Source organism: Pseudorca crassidens, chromosome 11 (assembly GCF_039906515.1).
Source record: "Pseudorca crassidens isolate mPseCra1 chromosome 11, mPseCra1.hap1, whole genome shotgun sequence".
NCBI classification, from domain to species: Eukaryota; Metazoa; Chordata; class Mammalia; order Artiodactyla; family Delphinidae; genus Pseudorca; species Pseudorca crassidens.
In genome coordinates this window covers 91,050,343-91,075,302 of record NC_090306.1, presented here as the reverse complement: position 1 = coordinate 91,075,302, position 24,960 = coordinate 91,050,343, and the positions used below count along the sequence as shown (strand labels likewise).

General features: G+C 41.7%; 1 protein-coding gene across 5 annotated transcripts in view; it reads left to right on the top strand.

The window, feature by feature from the left end:
- The first annotated feature begins 20,377 nt into the window (after positions 1-20,377).
- Positions 20,378-24,960, top strand: part of CRY1 (cryptochrome circadian regulator 1) — a 93,103-nt gene continuing 88,520 nt past the window's right edge. Inside the window, exon 1 of one of the 5 annotated variants that reach the window (XM_067697843.1) lies at positions 20,378-21,178. In XM_067697843.1, the coding sequence (XP_067553944.1) occupies positions 21,021-21,178 (158 nt within the window). In that variant the 5' untranslated portion in view covers positions 20,378-21,020. The remainder of the gene's footprint in view (positions 21,179-24,960) is intronic. The other 4 variants (XM_067697848.1, XM_067697844.1, XM_067697845.1 and 1 more) reach the window with 4 other exon arrangements.

The window sequence follows — 24,960 nt, the reverse complement described above, 5'->3', positions numbered from 1 at the left end:
AATTCTGATGCCTATGTGGTAGGCACCATTCTAAGAATGGCCCCCAATGACCCTCACTCTTGCATAATCCCATCCCTTTCGAGTAGGGATGAAACCTGGGATTATGATGAGATATCATTTCCCCAAAAGGAGATTATCTGGGTGGGTCTCATGAGCACTTTAACAGCAGAGTTTTCTCCAGATAGTAACAGAAGAGAAAATCTGTGAAACCCTAAGGAGAGAGCCCAGTGGAGCTTACCTGGACTTTTGACCTATGGAATTGTGAGATAATAAAATGGGGGTTTGAAGCCACCAAACTTGTGGCAACTTGTTATGCAGCAACAGAAAACCAGAACAACATCCAAACTTGGGAACGGCTAGAAATAATATCCTATTCTCAGCCCCCTATCCTCTATACACACTAGCATTGATTTGTCTCTGTCAACATTTGGAGGCATTTTTTTCTTTTTTTTAAACTGGAAGAAGGTGGGCGGATGTTTCTAGGAGAAGGGCTGAGTAATGGGGAAAAAAAACAGGAAGTTGAAAGGTGATAGAATAGTGACTAGTTTTCAATCTCTAAAGAGACTGAAAGTTTAGAGTTCAAGGGGGATTTGAGGGGCTTTCAACATAAGGAAAGTGGCTTTGGGAGGAAACCACATCCACCACTGCCCAAACCCTTGGCAAACACCATTCAGTTGGAATCTGAGTGAACCCAGAGGCAGTGCCCTTGGCAGAGTCCTGGGCACCCCCCTGCTGGGTGTGGGTCTTTTCCCAGCAGCTGTATCGACGATATCTACGGACACAAGGTACCAACCAACAGAAGGAAGATGACAGTCACACCTTTGGGTGTCTTCTGGAAATAACTGGGGTCACTGATGAGAGTGGGGGCAGGTTGTGGTATAACTACTAACTAGCAGGGCCCATCAAACTAGCAGACATCTGGGCTGCATGTAGAAAATACATACCATAGGTATGATATTTAGCAGACTTTTCATAAAGGGTGGGTCTAATCTAAACTTCCCCTTAATTGACAAGAATGTTCTATAGCCCTGATCATCAAATCTGACTCCTGGCCTAATTCTCTATTAATTATATTAATATATTCTATATTAATTATATAATGTATTCTATATTAATTATATTAATATATTTTGTATTAATTATATTAATATATTCTGTTATATATCAATTTGAGCAAAAAATTACTTATTTCTATTGTAGCTGTCTATGGTAGCTACCCTTTGCTGCCTGCCTACATGCCTGTACTTTTCCTAGGAATGAGGGTTGTATCAAACCTTGACTTCAGCCACAATACTTGGCCAAAATCTGGTTTTGGCATTGGCTTTGATCTTTGGAAGGTCAAAAGCTTTCTGGCATTCTGAGTAGCAGAATGCCAACTTTAATGTCATTTCTAGCCTCCTGAACTTGCATATGATCAATTTGCAAGTGACTGCAAAGCTAACCATTAAAGCTACTCAGCTTAACAATGTCAGTGATAGAACAAGACTTATCATTCAGAGTCATTATTAATATCTGAATACATACTTTCAAATATAAGTAAGCATTTTAATGTAACTCAGAGCAAAAAAAAAATTTGTGTGCTTTGGATTTTTAATTCCTATCACTCAGTTGAAGTCTAAATGTATATTTTTAGTTTGTAGAGTAAAATGTTACAATAATTAATGAGGATTTTGAAAGCTCTATATGTTACGGAAAAAAACTAAGAAACTTCTAATATAGAGAGATCATTAACTAGAAAATTTTAGGAAGACTATCATCTTTTTTGAATCAACAAGCTTTATAAAACTTTAAAATAACAAGGCAGAATAATGGAGATTAGATTATATCATAATTCTAATCTTTGTAGAACTGTCTAGTGTTCTAAGATTCATAACATTAAATAAAATACTTCTAAAACTGCCTTTGGGTTTTAGTTATTTAATTCCATTTAGGCCATGAATCTTCGGTTGTGTTTTCTGAACGTAATTAGCATGCAGCCTAATGAAGCAGAATTACTGACTGTAAACAGAAAGATAACAGGCCACTTTCATCATTTTCCTTCAAGCAAAGACAAACCACAAGGCAGACAAAGGATTCTGGAGTTGCCTTGTCGTGTACTTATACAAGATGTTCAAACAAGATGAAATAGCAGCAATTACATTCTTAAAAGACTGCTTGAATGAAAGAAAGACTTCTTTAATGCAGTACTTTGCAGATTAAAATACCAATATAACAGGGCTTAGAAACCACCAGTGGTTGCCTGCAGAGAAAGTAGTTCATATGACAGAAACTGCCAAAGAAATAGCCAAAGCAATGTTCCTTAAGAGAGCAAGTGTTTTTTATCTGTAAATAAGCCAGGGAAGATGCTAAAATTGGTGTGCATGCCACAAAAGCCAAATTGCAGATGGAAATGCAGGGAATTGTGTTATCTTAGAAGCCAATTAATTTGGTCCATTGCCACATTTATGGACCCAAGACTTAAGAACAATTTTATTTTCTCCAGTGATGGTGTGAGACAGCAAGTATGTGCAGAAATATTAAGAATAAAATATGGAAACGATGGCAATAATTTTATGTTTACTTCAGAGAATACAGAGCATCTTCAGATGGTGCACAGAGCTTTCATTTGTGGCCTCAAAAACTAGTATCCTCACCATTGTTAGCAGATAGGGTAGGGGGTCTCCAGAGAAAGAGAAATAGGCGTGGCTTTCTTGACATAAGAGAAGCCATTTTTGCCTAAGCCATTTTGTGATCTAAGCCTGGCCACAATGCTTGCCCTTGAACAGGTCTCAGTAATGACCTTAAGGGAAGTGAGGGAATCCAGGAACAAAAGGAAAAGCAGTCAAGAAACAATAGTTCAGTGATAACACCGAGTCCCAGCTCCTCCTCAAGGGATATACTGTGTTGGCCAAAAAGTTTGTTCGGGTTTTTCCAAATGAACTTTTTGGCCAACCCAATACCTACCAATCTGATACATATCTTCTGCAGGAATTAAAGCCCCCACCGGGGTGGAAGATGGTAACTACATGCTGAGACCCCAGACTGGTTGGAACCAGAAGGTTGATGATTGAGATTCCTAGAACACCACCCTGTTACCTCATCATCAACCAATCAGAAGAAAGTCATACACCCTGCAGCTGCCATGCCAAATATTGCCTTTAAAAAGTCTTCCCTGAAAACCATCTGGGAGTTTGGGTCTTTTGAGCACAGGTCTCCCATTCTCCTTGCTTGGCTCTGCAATAAAACTTTCTCTGCTCCAGACTGGCATTTCTGGACTCACTGTGCCTCGGGCACAGGGGCTTGGTTTTGTCAATGATCTACGTTCCAGGCAAGCTGGCACAAAAAATCATGTGACCAGTCACCGTAATTTCAGCGAGGTCCCTTCTCTCTGCCCTTTTAGAGCCTGACAAGCATCTTGCATGAAAGGTTCACACAAAGGCAAAATGTAACATATTCTGACACTGGAAGCTTTGACGGCAGAGCTCTCCAATAAAAATATTATGTGCGTCACATATGTAATTTAAAATTTTCTAGTAGCCACATTAAAAACAACAACAACACAGGTAAAAAGGAACAGGTGAAGCTCATTGTTGGTTTATTTGTTTTTGGCTTTTATATTATAAGAAAAAAAATGAGACCACAGATACTGAAAACCACACAGAAAAAATGTATAACTTAATGAGTTATTATAAGGTGAGCATCTATGTAACAACTAACCAAGTTAAGAAATAGGACTTTGCTGCCTACCTCAGAAGTCTCTTCATGTGTCCTGGCCCAGTTTCAACCCAATCCTGCCTTCTATGTGTTATCAGTCTCCTGATTTCTTTCTTTTTTTTAACTTACAGACATTACTATTAGAACAATTTTAGATTTACAGAAAAAAAATGAGCAGATGGTACAAGAGTTCTTGTATGCCTCCACAGACATACCCAGTTTCCCCTATTATTAGCATCTTACATTAATTGGGTGTATTTGTTACAGTATTGATACATTATTATCAACTAAGTCCAACGTTTATTTAGATTTCCTTTGTTTTTAACCTAATGTCTGTATTGTTCCAGAAGCCAATTCAGGATTGGATTTTTTTCATAGGGGTTGAGGAGAGAGAACACTTTAATTAATACTTTACAATATCACCTTGCCAACACTTAAATTAGCTATAGTCCTTTAAAAGCTCTAGTGAGAGCAGCAACACTAACATACACTCGCTCTCACAGGCTCTAAAAGTGTGCCATATACAAAAGGATGCATCATCAGCTTTCAGGGAAAGTCATTTGTAGCTAATTCACAATACTCCGCCTGGATATTCTTGCATTTTTCTCTCATTTGTGAGTCAATATTTGACCTCAAAGTTACAAATGTTTCACTTTTTAATAGTTCTAAAATGTTATGGAATTCCCTTCCAATCAAAACAATTTTGTCAAATAGTTTCCAGGCTAGTTCCCTAAGCCTGTTTCATTCATATTGTAGCAGAAATCAATTACATTTGAACTGAAAATTGTTGGAAACAATACTGTTACATTATGTAAGGGAGCCCTGGGCACAGAAAGATACAACACACGTGCCCCGTAGGAAAAGCTGATCCAGCTAAATTGGCCTAATGGTCTCAGAAGCTCTCCTTCCCTCTCCACTCTCCCAGTTTTCTTCTCCTTGGGATTTCATCACAGCTCTCTTTTTTCCTTTTCATCAATTTTTTGAATAGTAAGGACTCATAGGGAAAAAATGAAGACTGCTCTTTTAGCTTGAGGTCCATGGAGGAGAGGTGGAAGGTTGGTGATATGTAAAGAAAAGATGATTTTTAAACTTATATTCAATTTTTTAAATGATAAAATTTAAAGCCATATTCCTTAAGCCTTTAAATTCAACATACAAATCTCATTATTCTATTAATAAGTCTAGTACATTTTAATAAGGGGGCTTTGATTAATATTCTCAAGTTGAACAAACTAAACTTCCTTCAACCAGTTATGTTTACAAGCTTAGTTTAATTAAATTTTCCCTAAATGCTTTAAACTGCATTAATACATTTAACATTTTCAATTTTCTTTTTTTTAAAGTATGTTTATCACCTCTCCTGACAAGCAAAATATTCTCAGTACTTACAGACTAAATTAAATTTGTAAATATAACAAATCTCTTAAAGATTCCAATACTATACTGCTTGCAAACCATAAAATCCTCTTACATCTGTCAGTGATAAATTACAAATCTAAAGTCAGTTACCCCGTTACACATTTCAAGTTGGAATCGGGAGGCTAATCTCTCAGCCATTCTCCTACACCCAATTATTTCAAACATTATAAATACTGTGAATACCAAATATACAGATTGTTGTTCTTAAATTTAATACAAAAGTGTTAATACTGTGGATTTGGTGTCTTGCTTGTCTATATTTAATTCTAAATCTTCCCATGGCTAAAATACATGAGCACACTACAGCTAAGGGAACTGTTATAGCATCTCAAAATGAGTTGATGTTCCCATCCTAAGCAAGTTGCATTGATTTCTTGCCAGAGATTTCTGGCCCAAGGCAGGATCCAAATTCCAGGGTTATTTTTCTAGCACCAAAAATAGATGCGCTCGCCTTTTTAAAAGTTAGTCACTTATTCCAACTGGGGACTTTAAATCCAAATCTTTCCAAGGGAAATGGTTGGTTTTGCTGAACCCACGTTAGGAGTATAAATTACACCATTGTCTAATTCTTTGAGTCTGCAACCCACCCCATCCCTCATGTTACCTCACCTCTTTAAGTGGATTCAACTAGTCCTTTTACTGCTTGATTGAACTGAGCATTATTTTCAAATTTTTGTCTTCGTCTACTATCTGTTCAGTCTCTAAGTCTTATGGATGATGTAAGCAGTTCTTTCGCCCGTTTTCTATTTGTTCATCTCTGTTTTCCTCAGACCTTAATCATAAAGATGAGATCACTAGGCAGCATTTAACCTAACTCCAGATTTTTCCTTTACTGAATGTACACAACGCCTTGCCTAACCTGTTGATTCCTTTCCTGGATTAAAAGGAGTTAAGATAAATAAATAAATACATATTTTTTTTTAAAAAAGGAGATAAGAGTGAAGAATTAAGTAGTTAAAGAATGACTGACTCTACCTGTAGCTTCCCCTTAGAGAATCTGCAGGCAGACCACACGGGCAAGACAGCATCCAAAGGGAGATCAGAAGAAGTCAGCAGGTCTACACTCAATGGAAAAACGGTGAAGAATCTGATCTCCTACCTTAATGGTTAACTGAGATTGTTTCCCCCTTTTCCCTTTAAAAATTGTTATGGCCGGGGCTTCCCTGGTGGTGCAGTGCTTGAGAGTCCGCCTGCCGATGCAGGGGACACGGGTTCGTGCCCCGGTCCGGGAAGATCCCACATGCCGCGGAGCAGCTAGGCCCGTGAGCCATGGCCGCTGAGCCTGCACGTCTGGAGCCTGTGCTCCGCAACGGGAGAGGCCACAACAGTGAGAGGCCCGCGTACCATACCACAAAAAAAAAAATTGTCATGGCTGAGCAGAATCTTCAGATTTGGTCTCTGGATGTGAGAGACCACCTTCTCTGCAGATTGCCGGCTTTTCTGACTAAAGCACCTTTCCTTTCTACTGACACTTGTCCCTGGATTATTGGCTTTTGAGAGGAGAGCAGCTGAACTTGAGTTTGCTAACAATGATGTGTATTTAATTCAAGGAAAGACTGAGTCCCAGGAACACTTTGAGACTACATTCTGTTTAAAGAAGGAATGGGGAAGGGGAGAGAGCATGCTCTAGGGAAGGGAAGACCATGGCCACCTGTGTGTGATGGGAGAGGAAAGAAGCTAGCTGGACATTAAGAAGTGCATGCCTGGGAAAGACAGGAATCACGAATAACAATGGCCCAAGGCACGGAACCTCTGTACAGTGATTCCTGACCTCTCCACTTCGAAATCCTGTACTCGATTTGCTATAACCTCTCACCCCTTGAGGTGGTGGTGGTAGCGGGGGAATTGGTAGGGTCCCATCTCACTGCTGTATGGAAGTTATTTCTGACATCCTGTTATCCCAAGGGGAACCCCTGAGTGTAGATTTTGTTCCCTAGAACTTCTTTGCAGGCAGGTCTGAAAGCCACTGATAACCACTGATAAACTTTTTCCACCGGAAAATTCGTTCTTGAAATGTGGTCTTTGCTGGCCTGCTTTATCTCTTTATGCCCCTAGCCTCCTTTTCGACCATTCCCTGCCTTGCCCTCTCCACTTTTCAGCATGCTTTCACTTCTGCTTTGTCTCACTGCAGAACCTTTACCCTTGTCATTTCTTCTGCCCAGCTCCCTCTCCTCCCCTCACCTTTAATCTTCAGGTCTTAGTTTCAATTTCACTTGGGTTAACTCCTTTCTTTATAAGCTTCCACATTCTAATGAACTTCCTGTTGGGAAGGACCCACATCTGGGTTGTGATACCTTTTCAATGTGGTCCGTCCCACAGGGCTCCACCAGGGCAAGGGCTGTGTTTGTGTTTAGTTTTATTCTCAGTGCCTAGCACATATCGGGCATATAACTAATTGTTCCACAAAAATTATTTATAATGCAGCTTTGAATTCGAATTGGAACTCTAATCTCTAAAATTGAAGAAAATAATGTATCTTGAAATTTAGCATTTGAGAAAAACGGGTTTAATGAGGAGTTAAAGATTTCTAAAGATTTCACAGAGGGCGTGGATAGCAGAAGGATGCATAGTTAGATGCAGGTTATTAGTGATGGGTTGTATGGTAGGTTTAGGATTACTTATTATATTATGCTTTACACCTAGTATATGTTATAGAAGTCTGTATGAACTAAATATGTTGTACTTAATGTATTAAATATAAAAATAATAAAGGAAAAATGGAATAGTATGAAAAAACGATTTCTGAAGATTTCAAATTTGACATATGTAGCGAGAAACTTTACACTGAAGTATAACATACAGAAAAGTGCCAGAGTCGGTGTACGGCTTGAGTGTTCACGTAACCAGCTCCAGATCAAACAGAACATTCCCAGCACCCCAGAAGATCCTCTTGTGTCCCCTAACAGTCGTTTCCATATTTATTCAACTTTAATTTTTAATCTGATGATACTTCATTGCTCCAAAACTTAGTGGCTTAAAACAGCTATAATCATTAATTTACTCACAAGTATGAAATTTGAGCAGGGCTTGGGAAGAACCGCTGTCTCTGTACCATGTGTCAGCTTGACTAGGGGCAAAGAAAACACTTGCTCACCCCTATATCACTAGTTCTAACAGGACCAGGAACATAGAAATCTACTTCAATCAATTTTTTTGACTGACCAAATCCCAACCTGAAACCAGGCCTACATCTAGATTTTCAGTCATTTGAGCCAATATGTTTGCTTTTAAGCCAGTTTGAACTGTATTTTCTGTTGCTTACAACTATAAGATTCTTAACTGATAAGAGGGAGATTAGGGTGTAAAGGGAGAATAAAGTTATCTCAGAGAAGCAAGAAGAGGGATTCAGATTACCAGGGTCTAAGAAGAGACGTCCAGGCTTCCCTGGTGGCGCAGTGGTTAAGAATCCACCTGCCAACGCAGGGGACACGGGTTCAAACTCTGGTCTGGGAGGATCCCACATGCCGCAGAGCAGTTAAGCCCGTGTGCCACAACTACTGAGCCTGTGCTCTAGAGCCCACGAGCCACAACTACTGAGGCCACGTGCCACAACTACTGAAGCCTGCGTGCCTAGAGCCCATGCTCTGCAACAAAAGAGGATACTGCAGTGAGAAGCCTGCTCACCACAACTAGAAAAGAGCCCCATGCACAGCAATGAAGACCCAACACAGCCAAAAATAAATAAATAAATTTCTTTTAAAAAAGAAGAGATGTCCCTAGCAGTGGAGGAGAAGCAGGGATCCTACATGCCTCTTGGTGGCAGTGCCCCAAGGAGGTGGCAAGGCCTCAGAGGGTTGGAGTGGTAACCTAGGGAAGTGGCTGCCTGGCCAGGGTTGGGGGAGATTCCAGCAGCAAAAAACAAACCATCATTCTGTAAGTGAAGCACAAAAATTGGTAGACAGCACCCAGATCTGAAAGGACCACATGAGAGCGACAATAGCCATCTCTGCAGAAGCCAGTATGGACAGTAGACTGAGGACCCCCAAAATGTGGGTCCTGCATGAGGCCACATAACCTTGCCATGACTCCCAGGAAGAGATATGAAAGCTCCAAGAATGACTGTGATAAATTTCCTGTCAACTTGGCAGAGTAGAAGCATGACATGAGAAATCAAGCTGATTTGTAGAAAATCATTTTTTCTGTACACATGGCTGTGTGGTCTGAGATTCATAGCAGCTAAATAAGCGTGATAAAGAGCTTGCCTGAGGTGGAATTAAGTTTCGAATACTGGAGGAAATGTGAGCATGGGAGCGGAGTGTGGGGGATTGATTGGTGGGGAGAATGCTCAGTAGGTGAAGCTCTCCTTGACTGTTGGGGAAGGGAAAGTGACTTACAAGCTCTTCCACTTCAAGTGTTTCTGACATGCAAATTAGCCTATATGTGATTGTCTAATAGAGAAATGATATCAGTGATAGGCAAAAGTTGTGTTGACTCATATGAAATTTTACCCAGTAGGTTAATGTTTTCTTCCACGAAAATTTCTCCACTTTGTTCCACTAAGTAACAACAGACGAATGGCAACATAGATGCACACGCAAGCCACAGAGAAATACAGTACTGTATAGAATACTGATGATTCATCCCATGTTTTTCTCTTGCCTTGATTTAGCCACATCCTCAGTCTAAGAGGTGGAATTCTACCTCATTTTTGTATATTGAATTCTTGTCTTCATAAATCGATAGCCTCAACCTGTTCCTTATTTTTTTTAATTTTTATTGGAGTACAGTGTTGATTTACAATGTTGTTAGTTTCTGCTGTACAGCAAAGTGACTCAGTTATACATATACATATATCCACACTTTTTTAGATTCTTTTCCCATACTTGTCATTACAGACTACTGTATAGAGTTCCCTGTGCTATACAGTTGGTCCTTATTAGGTATCTATTTTGTATATAGTTGTGTGTATTCAACCTGTTCTTATACCCTTTACATCAAGCTAGCTTCATTTTTTTAAAAGTAAAGCCCAATATTTAATTACTCATTTCATTTTTTAATATTTATTTATTTATTGTGGCTGTGCCGGGTCTTAGGTGCGGCACTTGGCATCTTCGCTGCATCATGCAGGATCTTTAGTTGCAGCATGTGGGCTCTTAGTTGTGGCATGCATGCAGGACCTAGTTCCCTGACCAAGAATGGAATCCGGGCCCTCTGCATTGGGAGCACAGAGTCCTACCCACTGGACCATCAGGGAAGTCCCTAATTACTTATTTCTTTATAGGTGTTAAACTTGTCTTTTAATTGTATTTTTATTAGGATCGGGGTTTTTCTGTCGTTGTTAGTGCTGTGGTTATTAAGTTGCATACGTTTTAAGTGGTCTGGCTCAACCAAATATTTTCCATAAGACGTTGTTTTAACTGTGCTTCTTTGCAGAATGGAGATTTTTCTGAACATACATATGGATTCTTGTAGAACTGCCTGTAGTTCTTGCACTAGCCACCAGCTGGCATCACCAGGTGGTTGCCCCAGGCAAATTTGCTTTCCAGTAATTCTGAGAGGTTGGGGTCAGGGAAGTTCCAGGTTGGGTAATGCCTGTTCCCACACCTTGCCTCTTCCCACTTGCCTCAATCTTGTCTGCTAACTATTCTTCCTTAAAAATCTAGCTTTAAGGACAAAAGACTTGCTCTTCCCTCTTCTGCCTTGAGTTCATAACACTTGTCATTTATGAGTATTTTCTTTAAAGAGTTCCTACCAGAACTTTTTTGGCCTTGATTAACTTATGAAGCAACTCCTAAATCCACTTTTCTACCCTGACCCTTCTCTAAGTGCTACCATCTCAACACAGCAACCCCAGGAGTGGCTGGATTATTCTTCATCAAATGCTAAAGAATTGTGGAGATGGGTCCTTTAAAAGCACATTGATAGCTCTGAGTAATATGCAGCACAATTCAGTGCGATCTTTCTGCCCTTTCTTTCCATCTCTGCCCTCCTATGCTGATGTTGCAGTTATAGCAAGTACCCTCCAGGTTTCTGTCACTGTTCACTAGGTTTTCAATTTATACTTGACAACTGTTTTTCCTCTATACACTTACTTTACCACATGAACACTGTATTTATTTATTTATAACATCTTTATTGGAGTATAATTGCTTTACAATTGTGTGTTAGTTCCTGTTTTATAATACAGTGAATCAGCGATACATATACATGTATCCCCATATCTCCTCCCTCTTGCGTCTCCCTCCCTCCCACTCTCCCTATCCCACCCCTCTAGGTGGTTGCAAAGCATCTAGCTGATCTCCTTGTGCTATGCGGCTGCTTCCCACTAGCTATCTGTTTTACGTTTGGTAGTATATATAAGTCCATGCCACTCTCTCACTTTGTTCCAGCATACCCTTCCCCCTCCCCGTGTCCTCAACTCCATTCTCTACATCTGCGTCTTTATTCTTGTCCTGCCCCTAGGTTCTTCAAAACCATTTTTTTTTTTAGATTCCATATATATGTGTTAGCATACGGTATTTGGTTTTCTTTCTGACTTACTTCACTCTGTCTGACAGACTCTAGGTCCATCCACCTCACTACAAATAACTCAATTTCATTTCTTTTTATGGCTGAGTAATATTCCATTGTATATATGTGCCACATCTTCTTTATCCACTCATCTGTTGATGGACACTTCGGTTGCTTCTATCTCCTGGCTATTGTAAATAGAGCTGCAATGAACATTGTGGTACATGACTCTTTTTGAATTATGGTTTTCTCAGGGTATATGCCCAGTAGTGGGATTGCTGGGACGTATGGTAGTTCTACTTTTAGTTTTTTAAGGAACCTCCATACTGTTCTCTATAGTGGCTATATCAATTTACATTCCCACCAACAATGCAAGAGGGTTCCCTTTTCTCCACACCCTCTCCAGTGTTTATTGTTTGTAGATTTTTTGATGATGGCCATTCTGACTGGTGTGAGGTGATACCTCATTGTAGTTTTGATTTGCATTTCTCTAATGATTAGTGATGTTGAGCATCCTTTCATGTGTTTGTTGGCAACCTGTATATCTTCTTTGGAGAAATGTCTATTTAGGTCTTCTGCCCATTTTTGGATTGGGTTGTTTGTTTTTTTGATATTGAGCTGCATGAGCTGCTTGTAAATTTTGGAGATTAATCCTTTGTAAATATTTTCTCCCATTCTGAGGATTGTCTTTTCGTCTTGTTTATTGTGCAAAAGCTTTTAAGTTTCATTAGGTCCCATTTGTTTATTTTTGTTTTTATTTCCATTTCTCTAGGAGGTGGGTCAAAAAGGATCTTGCTGTGATTTACATCATAGAGTGTTCTGCCTATGTCTTCCTCTAAGAGTTTTATAGTGTTTGGCCTTACATTTAGGTCTTTAATCCATTTTGAGTTTATTTTTGTGTATGGTGTTAGGGAGTGTTCTAATTTCATTCTTTTACATGTGGCTGTCCAGTTTTCCCAGCACCACTTATCGAGGAGGCTGTCTTTTCTCCATTGTATCTTCTTGCCTCCTTTATCAAAAATAAGGTGACCATATGTGTGTGGGTTTATCTCTGGGCTTTCTATCCTGTTCCAGTGATCTATATTTCTGTTTTTGTGCCAGTACCATACTGTCTTCATTACTGTAGCTTTAGTATAGTTTAGTATAGTTTAGTCATATAGTTTAGTCATATAGTTTGAAGTCAGGGAGTCTGATTCCTCCAGCTCCGTTTTTCTTTCTCAAGATTGCTTTGGCTATGCGGGGTCTTTTGCATTTCCATACAAATTGTGAAATTTTTTGTTCTAGTTCTGCTATTGGTAATTTGATAGGGATTGCATTGAATCTGTAGATTGCTTTGGGTAGTAGAGTCATTTTCACAATATTGATTCTTCCAGTCCAAGAACATGGTATATCTCTCCATCTGTTTGTATCATCTTTAATTTCTTTCATCAGTGTCTTATAGCACATGAAATTTCTTTCATCAGTGTCTTATTTTAAATAAATATATTGCTTTATATTGCACAATTATCTACTCCTTTGGAATCCTTTATTCATTTCTTTAATTTTTTTTCCCCGTGCAAATGCTACTTTCTACAAAAACCCTACCCAGATTCATCTTAACCAGAAATACTCAGCCTTCTCCCCATACTCTGATAGTCCTTGTCCTGCATCTATATGAAAGCACCTAAATGCCAGGGCAGTGAGAGCAGGAGAGTATGATGGGCAACCCACAGCCTCTGGAGTTGGGAGAACTTGGGTTTGCTTCCTGCCTTTTCCACTTTTGAGGGCAAGTTATGAGGCCTTAACTTTGGGCCCCAGTTTTCTCATCTGTAAAACGGGAACAGTGATATCTACTTTATACGGCTGTTGTGAAAATTAAATCACATACCTAAGGCTCTTAGCACAGTGCCTACTATAGTAGTTCTGTGTCTGGCACATATTAAGGACTGAATTGATCTTGGATATTATTAATATTGTTTAGGGTATTTATCCATTCATTCACTCTATAAATACTGTGGGGTGTCTTACTTCCTTTGGGTTGCTATAACAAAATACCACAGACTAGATAGGTTACAAACATCAAAAATTTATCCCTCACAGTTCTAGAGACTGGAAGTCCAAGATCAGGGTGCCAGCACAGGCTCTGGGGGAAGGCCCTCTTCCCACTTGCAGACTGCCGACTTTTCACTGTGCCCTCAGGTGGTGGAAGGGGTTAGGGAGCTCCTGGGAGCCTCCTTTATAAATCACTAATCCCATTCATGAGGGGGATTAGGATTTCAACATATGAATTGGGGGGCAGGGAGGGGGGAGACACACACAAACATTCCAGCCCACAGCATGGGGCTTACTCTATAGAGTGGACTGAAATGTGTCCCCCCAAAATTCGTAAGTTGAAGCCCTGACCCCCAAAGTGTCTGTATTTGGAGGTGGGGGTAGGGTCTTCCTGGAAGTATTTAAGGTTAAATAAGGTCATAAGTATAGGGCCCTGAACCAATAGGATTAGTGTCCTTATAAGAAGAGACACCAGATAGTTCTCTCTCCGCATCTTTCCATCTCCCTCTCTCTCTCCCTGCCATGTGAGGATACAACAGAAGGTAGTCTGCAAACCAGGAGGAGGGCTGTCACCAGAACCCGACCATGCTAGCACCTTGATCTTGGACTTCCAGCCTCTAGAATTGTGAGAAAATATATTGTTTAAGTCACCAGTCTATGGTATTTTGTTGTAGCAGCCCAAGCTGACTAATATGGACATGTAACCAAATAGATAAATATATAATTCATATACCGATGAGTACTAGAAGAAACATAAATGTGGGTGAGGGGATTTTAGAATGATAAGTATAGTTACAGTAGACAGGAAAGGCCACCCCAAGGAAGTGACACTGGGACAGACACCTGAAGGAAATGAGGAAGGATTTATGAGAATATCTTGGGTCACAACATTCCAGGCAAACAGCAAGTACAAAGTCCTTGAAGCATTCTTGGCCTGCTTGAGGAACAGCAAGGAGAGAGTAAGTGGGAGAGTGAGAGGAATAGGGATGCAGACCAGATTCCACGTCCAGATAGCTTGTGTAAGGTCTTTGGAGTTTCTATAATAATTGGCTGGATTTTGTAGCAAGTATAACATTTTTTCAGTCCACAAATCATGGTCCAAAAGTAACTGTCTTTATTTTTCTATAGCTAAACGTAGTTTCTATCTTAAGGTCTCAGTCTGCTCACTGGTTGAAAACTGGTCTGGTCAATTCCAGATTTTCTTGGTCAATTCAGGATTTTCCTGTCATCCCAAGTTTAAAATCAATCAATTCTAAAAAAAAAAAAAAAATCTCCTTTTCTCTGCTTCTCTTTAGGGTAGCATTTAAGTTCCCAGATATTTAAAGGACAGTGCAAAGGAGTGTTGATCTGTCATTCCTTACTTGCCAACACTGACATCTGCTGAATGTCTCATCCTGTCTGGTCCTCAGATGTCGTTATCTCTCCAGGATGACATCTGTTGAGATGCCCACATCCCCATCTAGTCCTTGGTCACAATATCTTGTGACATTTTGCACATGCTGTACCCTTTAGCAAAACCCCTTGGTTAACTGGTTTTGTCTTTCAGCTAACTCTAAGGAAGCCCTCTAATGAAGAGGGGATGTCTAGAAAACTCCAGCTGTTCTCTTAGCCAGCAGGATGCTTGGCAGGGCTCCCCAGGCCCTCTCTGTCCAATAGCATCCCTCATGGGCTTTTGGGCTGGGTCACAGTAAAGTGGTAATGGGACTTCCGTGAGGGGTCAGCCTCCAGATTTCAGATGGAAAGTTGGCAAGTCTCTTCTACTCTCAGATCACTCTAAGCTTATCTAGGAATCTGGAGTTAATCCAAAAAGGGTAGGTGAGATATTATCTTCTTATTTTAGAAAAGATAGATAATTATCTTTCTCATACGGCACTCATTTCCCATTTGCCCCCTGCCAGGATACCAAAATCTGCAGATGCTTGAGTCCCTTCTATAAAATGGTGCAGTATTTGCATATAACCCACACACATCCTCCTGTATACTTTAAACCAGCTCTAAATTACTTACAATTCAAAGTAAATGCTGTGTAAATAGAAATAAATACAGTGTAAATTATATGTAAATAGTTGCCTGTGCACAGCAAATTCAAGTTTAGCTTTTTGAAACTTTCTGGAATCTTTTTTTTTTTTTTTGCGGTACGCGGGCCTCTCACTGTTGTGGCCTCTCCCGTTGCGGAGCACAGGCTCCGGACACGCAGGCTCAGCGGCCATGGCTCACGGACCCAGCCGCTCCGCGGCATGTGGGATCTTCCCGGACCCAGGCACGAACCCGTGTCCCCTGCATCGGCAGGCGGACTCTCAACCACTGCGCCACCAGGAAAGCTCTGGAATCTTTTTTTTTTTTTTTTTTTTAATATTTTTGATCTGCAGTTGGTTGAATCTGTGGATGTGGAACCTGTGGATACGGAGAGCCAGAGAGCCTAAGAGCCTGATGTATGTTCCTCCCCCAAGTGCCTGCGGCATCAGTGGAACAACAAAGAAACCAAGCATACCAGAACCAGGAAGAGAAGCCCCTTCCTCTTTCAGTTTCCCTCCAGCACCCTCTACTGGCAATGTTTAACATGGTGCCAGTGGTGAAGGAGAAATCCTTACAGAGTTTAGTTCCATTAACACAGAGGAAGCACAAAAGGTGAATTTGGAGCTGAGAGGCAATAAGTTGATAACTGACATGTGGATGATGTACAGCGTTCATGTGATCAACTGGGTGTTATCACGGTCTGTAGAAGAACATTGATTGAGAGTCTGTTGGGTACTGGGCACTGTGGCATATGCTAAGGGTATAATGAGGAACACGATAGACCAAAATATCTGCCCTCCTGGAGTTTGCATATGGGATTGGGGCAGGCATAGATTGCCTGACAATAAATAAGTAAACAACCAAAAAAATACAGATAACAATCGGTGCTATGATGAAAGTAAACAGGGGACTATAATAGAAACTAAGAAGGGGTCCTTTTTAGAATGGGCTGACAGGGGAGACCTCTTCCAGGAGGTGACAAAAATTATGAATGACTTTGAAATGGGCAAAAAAGATCACTAGGTCTCTTGTCTGGGACACCCTTCAAGTTATTCTCTGTCTGTCATTATCTTTAAACTATTTTACAGCTCTGTAAATTGTAGATAAACGATGCAATGCAAAGGAATGTTAACTATGGACATGTAAGTGGATTTTTCCTGTGAAAGTGAAATTGATTTCCCTCCCCCCAACGCCTCTGTAGAAGTGTTTTGCATATATTAAGCAAATTTACTTTTAGCATTCCTGATGGCCTACATGTATAACTGCTCTTTGGAATCTCCTTTTATTTCATTGTAACATCGTACTGGTTCCCTCATTAATTAACAAGTTTAGTGAAATCTTTGACATGTGTTCATTTTATATTCATATGAGAATGACATTAAAATAATGACGATCCTAGGGGAAGGCAAAATGGGTAAAGGGGGTCAACTGTATGGTGATGGATGGAAACTAAACTTTTGGTGGTGAGCACACTGTAGTATATATAGAAGTCAAAATATAACATTATACACGTGAAACTCATGTAATGTTATAAACCAATGTTACTTCAATTTAAAAAAAGATCCCTTAACACATTTAAATTCAATCCCCCCAAAGACTCCAGTGCTGGGGGGGGTCACTCAGCCAGGGACTATTAGCCTAATATTCACATCACATCAAGACTGAGGGAGCTGATCACACTGTCTACTCCTTCATTATTTGTGTGTTGATAACACACGCCCAAAATCACCTCTACAAGACAGGGTCAAGGGAGAACACAGCCTTGCAATTTAGAGGCTGACACAGTTTTATCAAGGGTGCTTATGAAATCAAAGAGATACTGATTTTTCTAACACTGTGGGCAGTTAAAAGAACGTTTAATAGGACTCTTCATAGATATTTTTGAGCCCATGACAGGGCTGTGCTTATAGAATCCTAGAATTTTAAAATAGTATAGCAAACTTAGAAATCTAGTTCAATCCCCCCATTTTACATATGAATTAAGCAAGCCAGGAAAGCCTAGACGACTAGCTCAAGATCATTAACTAATTAGCGGCGAGCTCAGATATAACCCAGTGTCTTCCTCTTAGTCCCATACTCTTTCTACCACCAGGATGTTGGAGCCAACCAGAATTTCACAAGAGATTCCCAGCAATGCTCCCCATCCCTTCTTTCCTTCTTCATACATATACACTCACTCTGAAAAAGAAAGGGAGTGGTGGTGTCAGTGATGGTATGTGATAAGGAAAGAGCTTTGGGCTCAGAAACAGTCTTGGTTTTTCGTCTGGTTTTACTACGTATTTGTATTTCTGAGCTTTAGCGTCTTCATCTGCAAAGGCACAAATAATAAGCTGCCTTACAAGATTATTCTGAGGGTTAATAATAACCTATATAAAGTGCCTGGCATATAGTTGGTAATCAATAAGTCATAGCTTTTATTAAATGCTTACAAAAATATATTAAAGAACAACCTACATGCCATAAAAAACCTTTACTCTTTGAGGAATGCACAGTTGACAGTACTGACATTTTCATAATAAGTTAGTACTTTCATGTGTAAATGAAAGTTATACACCCACCCACATACAGCCGTCTGTTAAAAAAAAAAACATCTATTGAATGGACAACTGGCAAACATAAGGCAACTCCACACAAATCAATATTCTCTCTCTACCTCCCACTGTTACACTTAGATGCTTAAAATAATTCTTACGTCTCTAGACAAAATCTGCTTACTTTTTTTCGTTTGTTTTTGTTTTAATATTTATTTATTTATTTGTCTGTGCTGGGTCTCAGTTGTGGCATGCAGGATCTTTAGTTGTGACATGTGGGATCTTTTTTAGTTGCAGCATGCGAGCTCTTAGTTGTGGCATGCAGGATCTAGTTCCCTGACCAGGAATTGAATCCAGGCCCCCTGCATTGGGAGCACGGAGTCTTAACCGCTGGACCACCAGGTTAAGTCCCAGAATCCGCTTACTTTCAAACTGCCTAAAATGAAATATGAACTAGAAACACTGTAGTTTTACAAGTACAATAGGCCCTGGAGTATGAGGCAATCCAAATGAGTGCACAGCTCTGTTTGCCACATCCTCTGCAAAAGTGATGGGACCCTGGGTGTGGTAATTAACCGAGGCTCATCCCCACTGATAAAAATAACTGTTTAATACTTCATAGTGAACAACAGGTTTTCATATACTATATAATTTTAAATGTTAAGAAACTAAAAAGAAGATGCTATGCCCTCCCTACGGCAACAAAAGCAGGGTTAGGGAAGTCTATCCAGACATATTGGCTCACTGGAGGACTAAATTTACATTACAGTTGTATTAGTTTGCTAGAGCTGCTGTAGTGATGTACCACAAAATGAGTGGCTTAGAACAACAGGAATTTATCATCTCACAGTTCTGGAGGCCGGAAGTCTGAAATCAAAGTGTTGGCAGGGCCATTCTCCCTCTGAAGGCACTAGGGAAGGATCTGTTCCAGGCCACTCTCCTAGCTTCGAGTAGGTCTTCGGTTTGTGGCAGTATAACTCCAATCTTCACATGGCCTTCTCTCTGTGTGTGGGTCTGTGTTGCATCCAAATTTCCCCCTTTTTAAGATACCAGTCATTGGATTTGGTCCCCTAATGACCTCATCTGCAAAGACCTTATTTCCAAATAAGGTCACATTCACAGGTACTAGGGCTTATATGAATTTTAGAGGTACACAACTCAATCTATAACAACCACCTCAAAGGTGGTTGTAGTGAGCAGCAGATTCTAAAGAAGAGCATTTTATAGAGGGAAAAATAGAACATATAAAGGTTAAGAGACAGATTGTGAACTCTGTGAGGGCTGAGATATTTGTCTCTTTCTCCCTTGTATCTGCAGCACTTCGAAAAGTGCCAGTTTCATTCAGTAAGTGATTGTTGAATGAATATAAGGTCATTGCATGTCTAAGGAATGGCATGGCCTTAAGTTCATTGTCCCCAGGAAGGTAGGCAAAGATTCTATTACGAAGAGCCCTGCAAACCACACTAAGTGTAAGAAACTAGGGCTGACATGTTGACGATATTAAGGAATTCCACGGATGCCTGGCACCCGCCAGCTACTCCTCTTCACCAGAGCACATGCAAGGGTGCCATGCCGCGAGGGCCGCAAGAAGAAGGGCGCCAGCTCTACACACTCCAAAGTAGAGCTGGGGTCTCCAGCTAAAGCTGGATGGAAGCACATGGTTTGGGCTCCAAGTCTACGTGGAGCCTCCTACTTCGCTCTTTCCAACCCATCCTGCCCTCACTCCCCGCCCGGCTGCCCCGCCGACTCCTGGAAGACACCAGGCTGTCTCCAGGGCTCCGTGAACCCCGCGGGAGGAATCCCGGACCGCGCTCCAACCACCCCCGGCCCCGCCCTCCTTCCCACTGGAACGCAGCGAGAGCGCAAGCGCGCCTTCCAGAGCAGAGCGCGCGCTCGCGAGCTCCCCGCATACCCGTGCTCATCCGGGTCTCGGCGAACCTCAGCCAATGGTGGACGTTCACGGCCCTCGAGGGCGGGGCTAAGCCTTCTCTCACATGGGGCCTCTGCTCACAGTGGGCGCTTCCAGGCAACACCAACCAGTCAGCCGAGAAAAGGGGCAGAGGGAGAATGTCTAGCGTCTGGGCGAGGATAGGCCGTTTTGAGATGGAGCAGCTGTCGCCCCGTAGAAGCGACTGAAGTGCAAGCAGATTCCCCAGAGCTGCTGTAGTAAACACACTTCAGAAACGTGAGGTGCCGGTGGTCACGTGGGGAGTGCCCCCTCCAATGAGGAGCCGAGGGCGGGGCCGAGGCCGCTGACGCGGCGGTGGCGGCGGAGTCACCCGGCCAGCCTCGGGACCGGTCACCGGCCGGCAACCGTCCAGCGGCCTCGACCACCGCCTCCGTGCTCCGTCCTCACTCCTCTTTCCCGGGCCGAGAGGCAGCGTGGCCGACAGTGGCTAAATTCTCTCTCATTCCTGTCGGCGACTCGCCTCAGGCGGGCCGTCTGCTCTTCGGGGGCCGCCTCGGTGGGGCTAGGTTTCCGTGACGAACCTCCTGGGGCTGCCCGCGCCCGCTCGGGCCGTCGTGTCGGCTCGATTTTGTTGAACTTGCTCAGCCTCCGCCGCCGGTCCGGGGCCCTCGAAGTTATGCGTCTCGTCCAGGAGGTGGCGGCGGGTGCCGGCTCCTAAAGGCGTCATACCCGGACTCCGCTGACTGGGCAACCTCCATTCATCTTCCAGCTGCGCCGCCAGCGCCCTCTCCCTCTCCCGTCCCCTCCTCGGACTCATTTTTTCCTTCCCTCCCCTCTGCCGCCCTTTCCTCACTCCTTGGGTGCGGCGATTCTCCTGCGACCGGAGGTGTCGGTTATGAGCCGGACGCCCCTGCCCTGAATTTCTCCGCGGAGGAGCTCGGCGGCTCCCCGCCACCCGCCGCGTCCCCGGGATGGGGGTGAATGCTGTGCACTGGTTCCGAAAGGGGCTTCGGCTTCACGACAATCCTGCCCTGAAGGAGTGTATTCAGGGCGCCGACACCATCCGCTGCGTCTACATCCTCGACCCCTGGTTCGCCGGCTCCTCCAATGTTGGCATCAACAGGTGGCGGTGAGTCAAAATCCCGTGGGAAATTGGTTTCGCTGTTTGCTGAATCAAGACTTGACATGCGATCGGCCAGACCTGAGAATTTAGACCTGGCACCGGCTTGCCTATGCCGTTTTAATTACTGCAGGTGCTTTAAGTATTAAATAGAACGGATTTAATAGTCCTCTGGACAGAGAGTGCTGTGCTGGCAGCCTGGAACACCTTGGCCTTAAGGTGTGAGTTCCGTGGCTCTGCACTAATGGGAACTCTTACCGTGGATTTATGGAGTGCTTAGTGCTGGAGTTAAAGAAACACCCGTCCAGTTCTCAGTGGCCCGTGGGTTGATTTCCTTGGCCTCTTTGTGGCGTTTGAAGGGATTGCGGTTTTTAATGTTTACGTTTGTGTGTGTCTAGTTAACTCATAGTATGGAGAAAATCATTCAGTAGAGTCGCCTCCAAATCCGGTTTTCTTCCACCATGAGGTTGCCACAGGCAAAGCAAGGGAAACATTTCTCTTTGCTCGGCTCTCCCTCTCCACTCCTCCTTGTGGTTGACTAGACAAGCACAGTTTTTCTTTCTAGGCAATGTATAATCCTTCTAGGATTCAGAGCACTGGAAGAAATCGTAGAGAAGCTTTATGATCTTTTCCTGAAACGCCAGGCTAGAGGATTGTTAGGCCCCCTGGTGGAAATGAAACCGTTCTTTCAACAGATTATTGATCACCTACTGTATACCAGGCACTGCTTTAAACACTAGGGATACGATAGTGAATGAAACAGATAGAACTTCTTGTGCTTTTCAAGCACATGTCCCAGAAAGCATATAGTATTTAGTGGCGATAAAGGATTTGCAGAAATAGAGATAAAAGGGATGAAAAATACAAGGGGTCGGGGTTGGAGTAGCAGTTTAAAATATGGTGATAGGGAAAAACTCAGAGAAAGTCACAGTTGAGCAAGATGATGAAGCAAGTAATGGATTACAGATATCTAGGGAAAAGCATTCCAGGGAGAAAGAACAGTAAGAGAAAAGAACCTGAGTTGGAAATATGCTTAACCTTTGGAAGGAACAACAGAAGAAACCAATATGGCTGGAGCAGAATAAGTGAGAGGAAAAGTAGTAGATGAGGTCAGAGATGTAATAGGGCCAGATTGAGTAGAGCTTTATAGGCAGTTGTCACGATTTGGGCTTTTACTCACAGCAAAGTGGGAATAATTGTAGGATTATGAGCAGAGAAGTGATGTGATTTGACGTAAGTTTTTAAAAAACTTCTCTGGCTGCGGTTCTGAGAACAGACTCAGATTGTGGGATGGAGGTGGACAAAAAGCAGTAAGACCAGTTAGGAGTCCATTGCATTCATCCAGGTGAGATATGATAATGACTTGGACCATAGTGATTGTGGTGGACGTGGTGACAAGTAGTCAAGTGCTGAGTATATTTTGAAGGCAGGATTCACAGAATTTATTGACAGATTGGATATATGGTGTGAGAGAAAGAGAAGGAATTAGGAATGATTTCAAAATTTGACTTGAGAAACTAGAAGGATGGAACTGCTCTTTGCTAAGTGGTCAGTTGAAGAAGCCATTGAGAGGGTGATTTGAGTTCTCTTTTGAACTTGGTTAAGTTTGAAATGTTTATTACACATCCAGGTAGAGATAGCAGATAGGTAGTTGGATATATCTGGAGTTAAGGACAGAGATCCAGGCAGGAGGTATAAATTAGAGAGTCATCACTTTATAGGTACCTTTTAAAGCCATTTATTAATCCATTCAGTCATTGAACAGGTATATGGCATGCATGTACTACATGTCAGACACTTTTAGGTGTAGGGCATTCAGTATAAACAAAATAGCTAAAAAATCCCTGTCTTGTTGAAGCACATTCTGGTAGAGCCATGAGACTATATGAGAACATTAAGAAAATGAGTGTATATAGAGAAGAGAGGCGGTCCAAGAACTGAGCCTTGGGTACTCAAATGTGTTGAAATTGTGGACCTGTGGAAGAACCAGCGTAGGAGTTTGAGAAGGAACATCTAGGAAGATAAGAAAACCCAGAAGAGTATGGTGTCTTGGAAGCCAAGTAAAGAAGGAGAGAGAGTGTTTCAAAGAAAGTGTTTTACCTTTGTCAAGTTGCTGGTCAAGTGAGATGAGGACTGAAAATTAAAAATCATATTTAGCATTTGAGATCATTCATAATCATGACTAAAATGGTTCCAGTAGTGTCGGAGACAAAAGCCTTTTGGGAATGGCTAGCTCTTTTTTTTTTTTTTTTTTTTTTTGCGGTACGCGGGCCTCTCACTGTTGTGGCCTCTCCCGTTGCCGAGCACAGGCTCCGGACGCGCAGGCTCAGCGGCCATGGCGCACAGGCCCAGCCGCTCCGCAGCATGTGGGATCTTCCCGGACTGGGGAACGAACCCGTGTCCCCTGCATCGGCAGGTGGACTCCCAACCACTGCGCCACCAGGGAAGCCCTAACTAGCTCTTCTAAGAAGTTTTCCTCTAGGGGGATCAGAGAAATGGTGTAGTTCCTGGAGGAGAACATGAAGTCAAGAGAGGATTTTTTTTAAGATGGGAGAAATTACAGCATGTTTGTGTACTGATGGGAATTATATAGCAACTCTATATAAAACACTTTCCTTAGCAGAATTGGTGTCAAAGTTGATTCTGGAAAAAGATAATAAATGTTATATATTTTAATCTATTAATATCTTAACAATATAGTAATGATTCCCTCTTCATAAGATTGTTAGGAGGATTAAATTAGTTTAAAAATGTTAAATGCGGGCTTCCCTGGTGACGCAGTGGTTAAGAGTCCGCCTGCCGATGCAGGGGACACGGGTTCGTGCCCCGGTCCGGGAAGATCCCACATGCCGAGGAGCCTGTGCGTCCGGAGCCTGTGCTCCACAACGGGAGAGGGCCACAACACTGAGAGGCCCGCGTACTGGAAAAAAAAAAAAAAAAAAAGTTAAATGCTTAAAATGTGAGTGGTAGTAGTAAGTGCTTATTTGCTGTTTGCTCTTAAATTGGAAGTCCTAGGTAAATAATATCTAGTTAAATGCCTACAGTCAGTTTCTTCTAGAGTACTTTATAAGTTTATAAAACCTAAACTATAAAATTCTGTAGATTAGGGGTTATATATTGCTTTACTTTGTACATCCAACAACTCACATTGTTAAATAATGAGTGAAATAAAACTTGTAAGCATAATAGGAATAGTCCCATATTTTCCTTTTTAAAAAGGATTTTTTTAACTACTAAATATTGCCCTTGATGAGTAACAGATAAAGATGTAAATAATGAAGAGAGACAGTTTTCCACTGAAGTCTGTTATAAAAAGGAGGGAGAGATTTTATTTAATTTGTTCTCATAGCACCAACTACAGTGCTTTTCATATAGTAGTAACTCAGTTAATGTTTGTTAATGAAGTGACTTCCAGGAGTCAATAATTTTATGTTTAAACAACTTTATTAATTTACTCATTGACCATAGAATAAGGTGCAAATTCCTTAGCTTGGCATTCAGGCTGTCTTGTGGGTTTCTGTCTTCTTTCCTTTGTGCCATTTCCTTTAATCAACAGTATTTCCTAGATTTTTGGATTTAACAGAAAAACAAATTTTTAAAAATTTATTTTGCCTAAGTAAATTAACAGAACCACCTTTTGATGTTGCCATCATTTCATTTAAGCAACTAGAGAAAGAAGAACAAACAAAACCCAAAGTTAGCAGAAGGGATGAAATCATAAAGATCAGAGCAAAAATAAATGAAATAGAGACTAAGAAAACAGTAGAAAAGATCAATGAAACTAAAAGCTG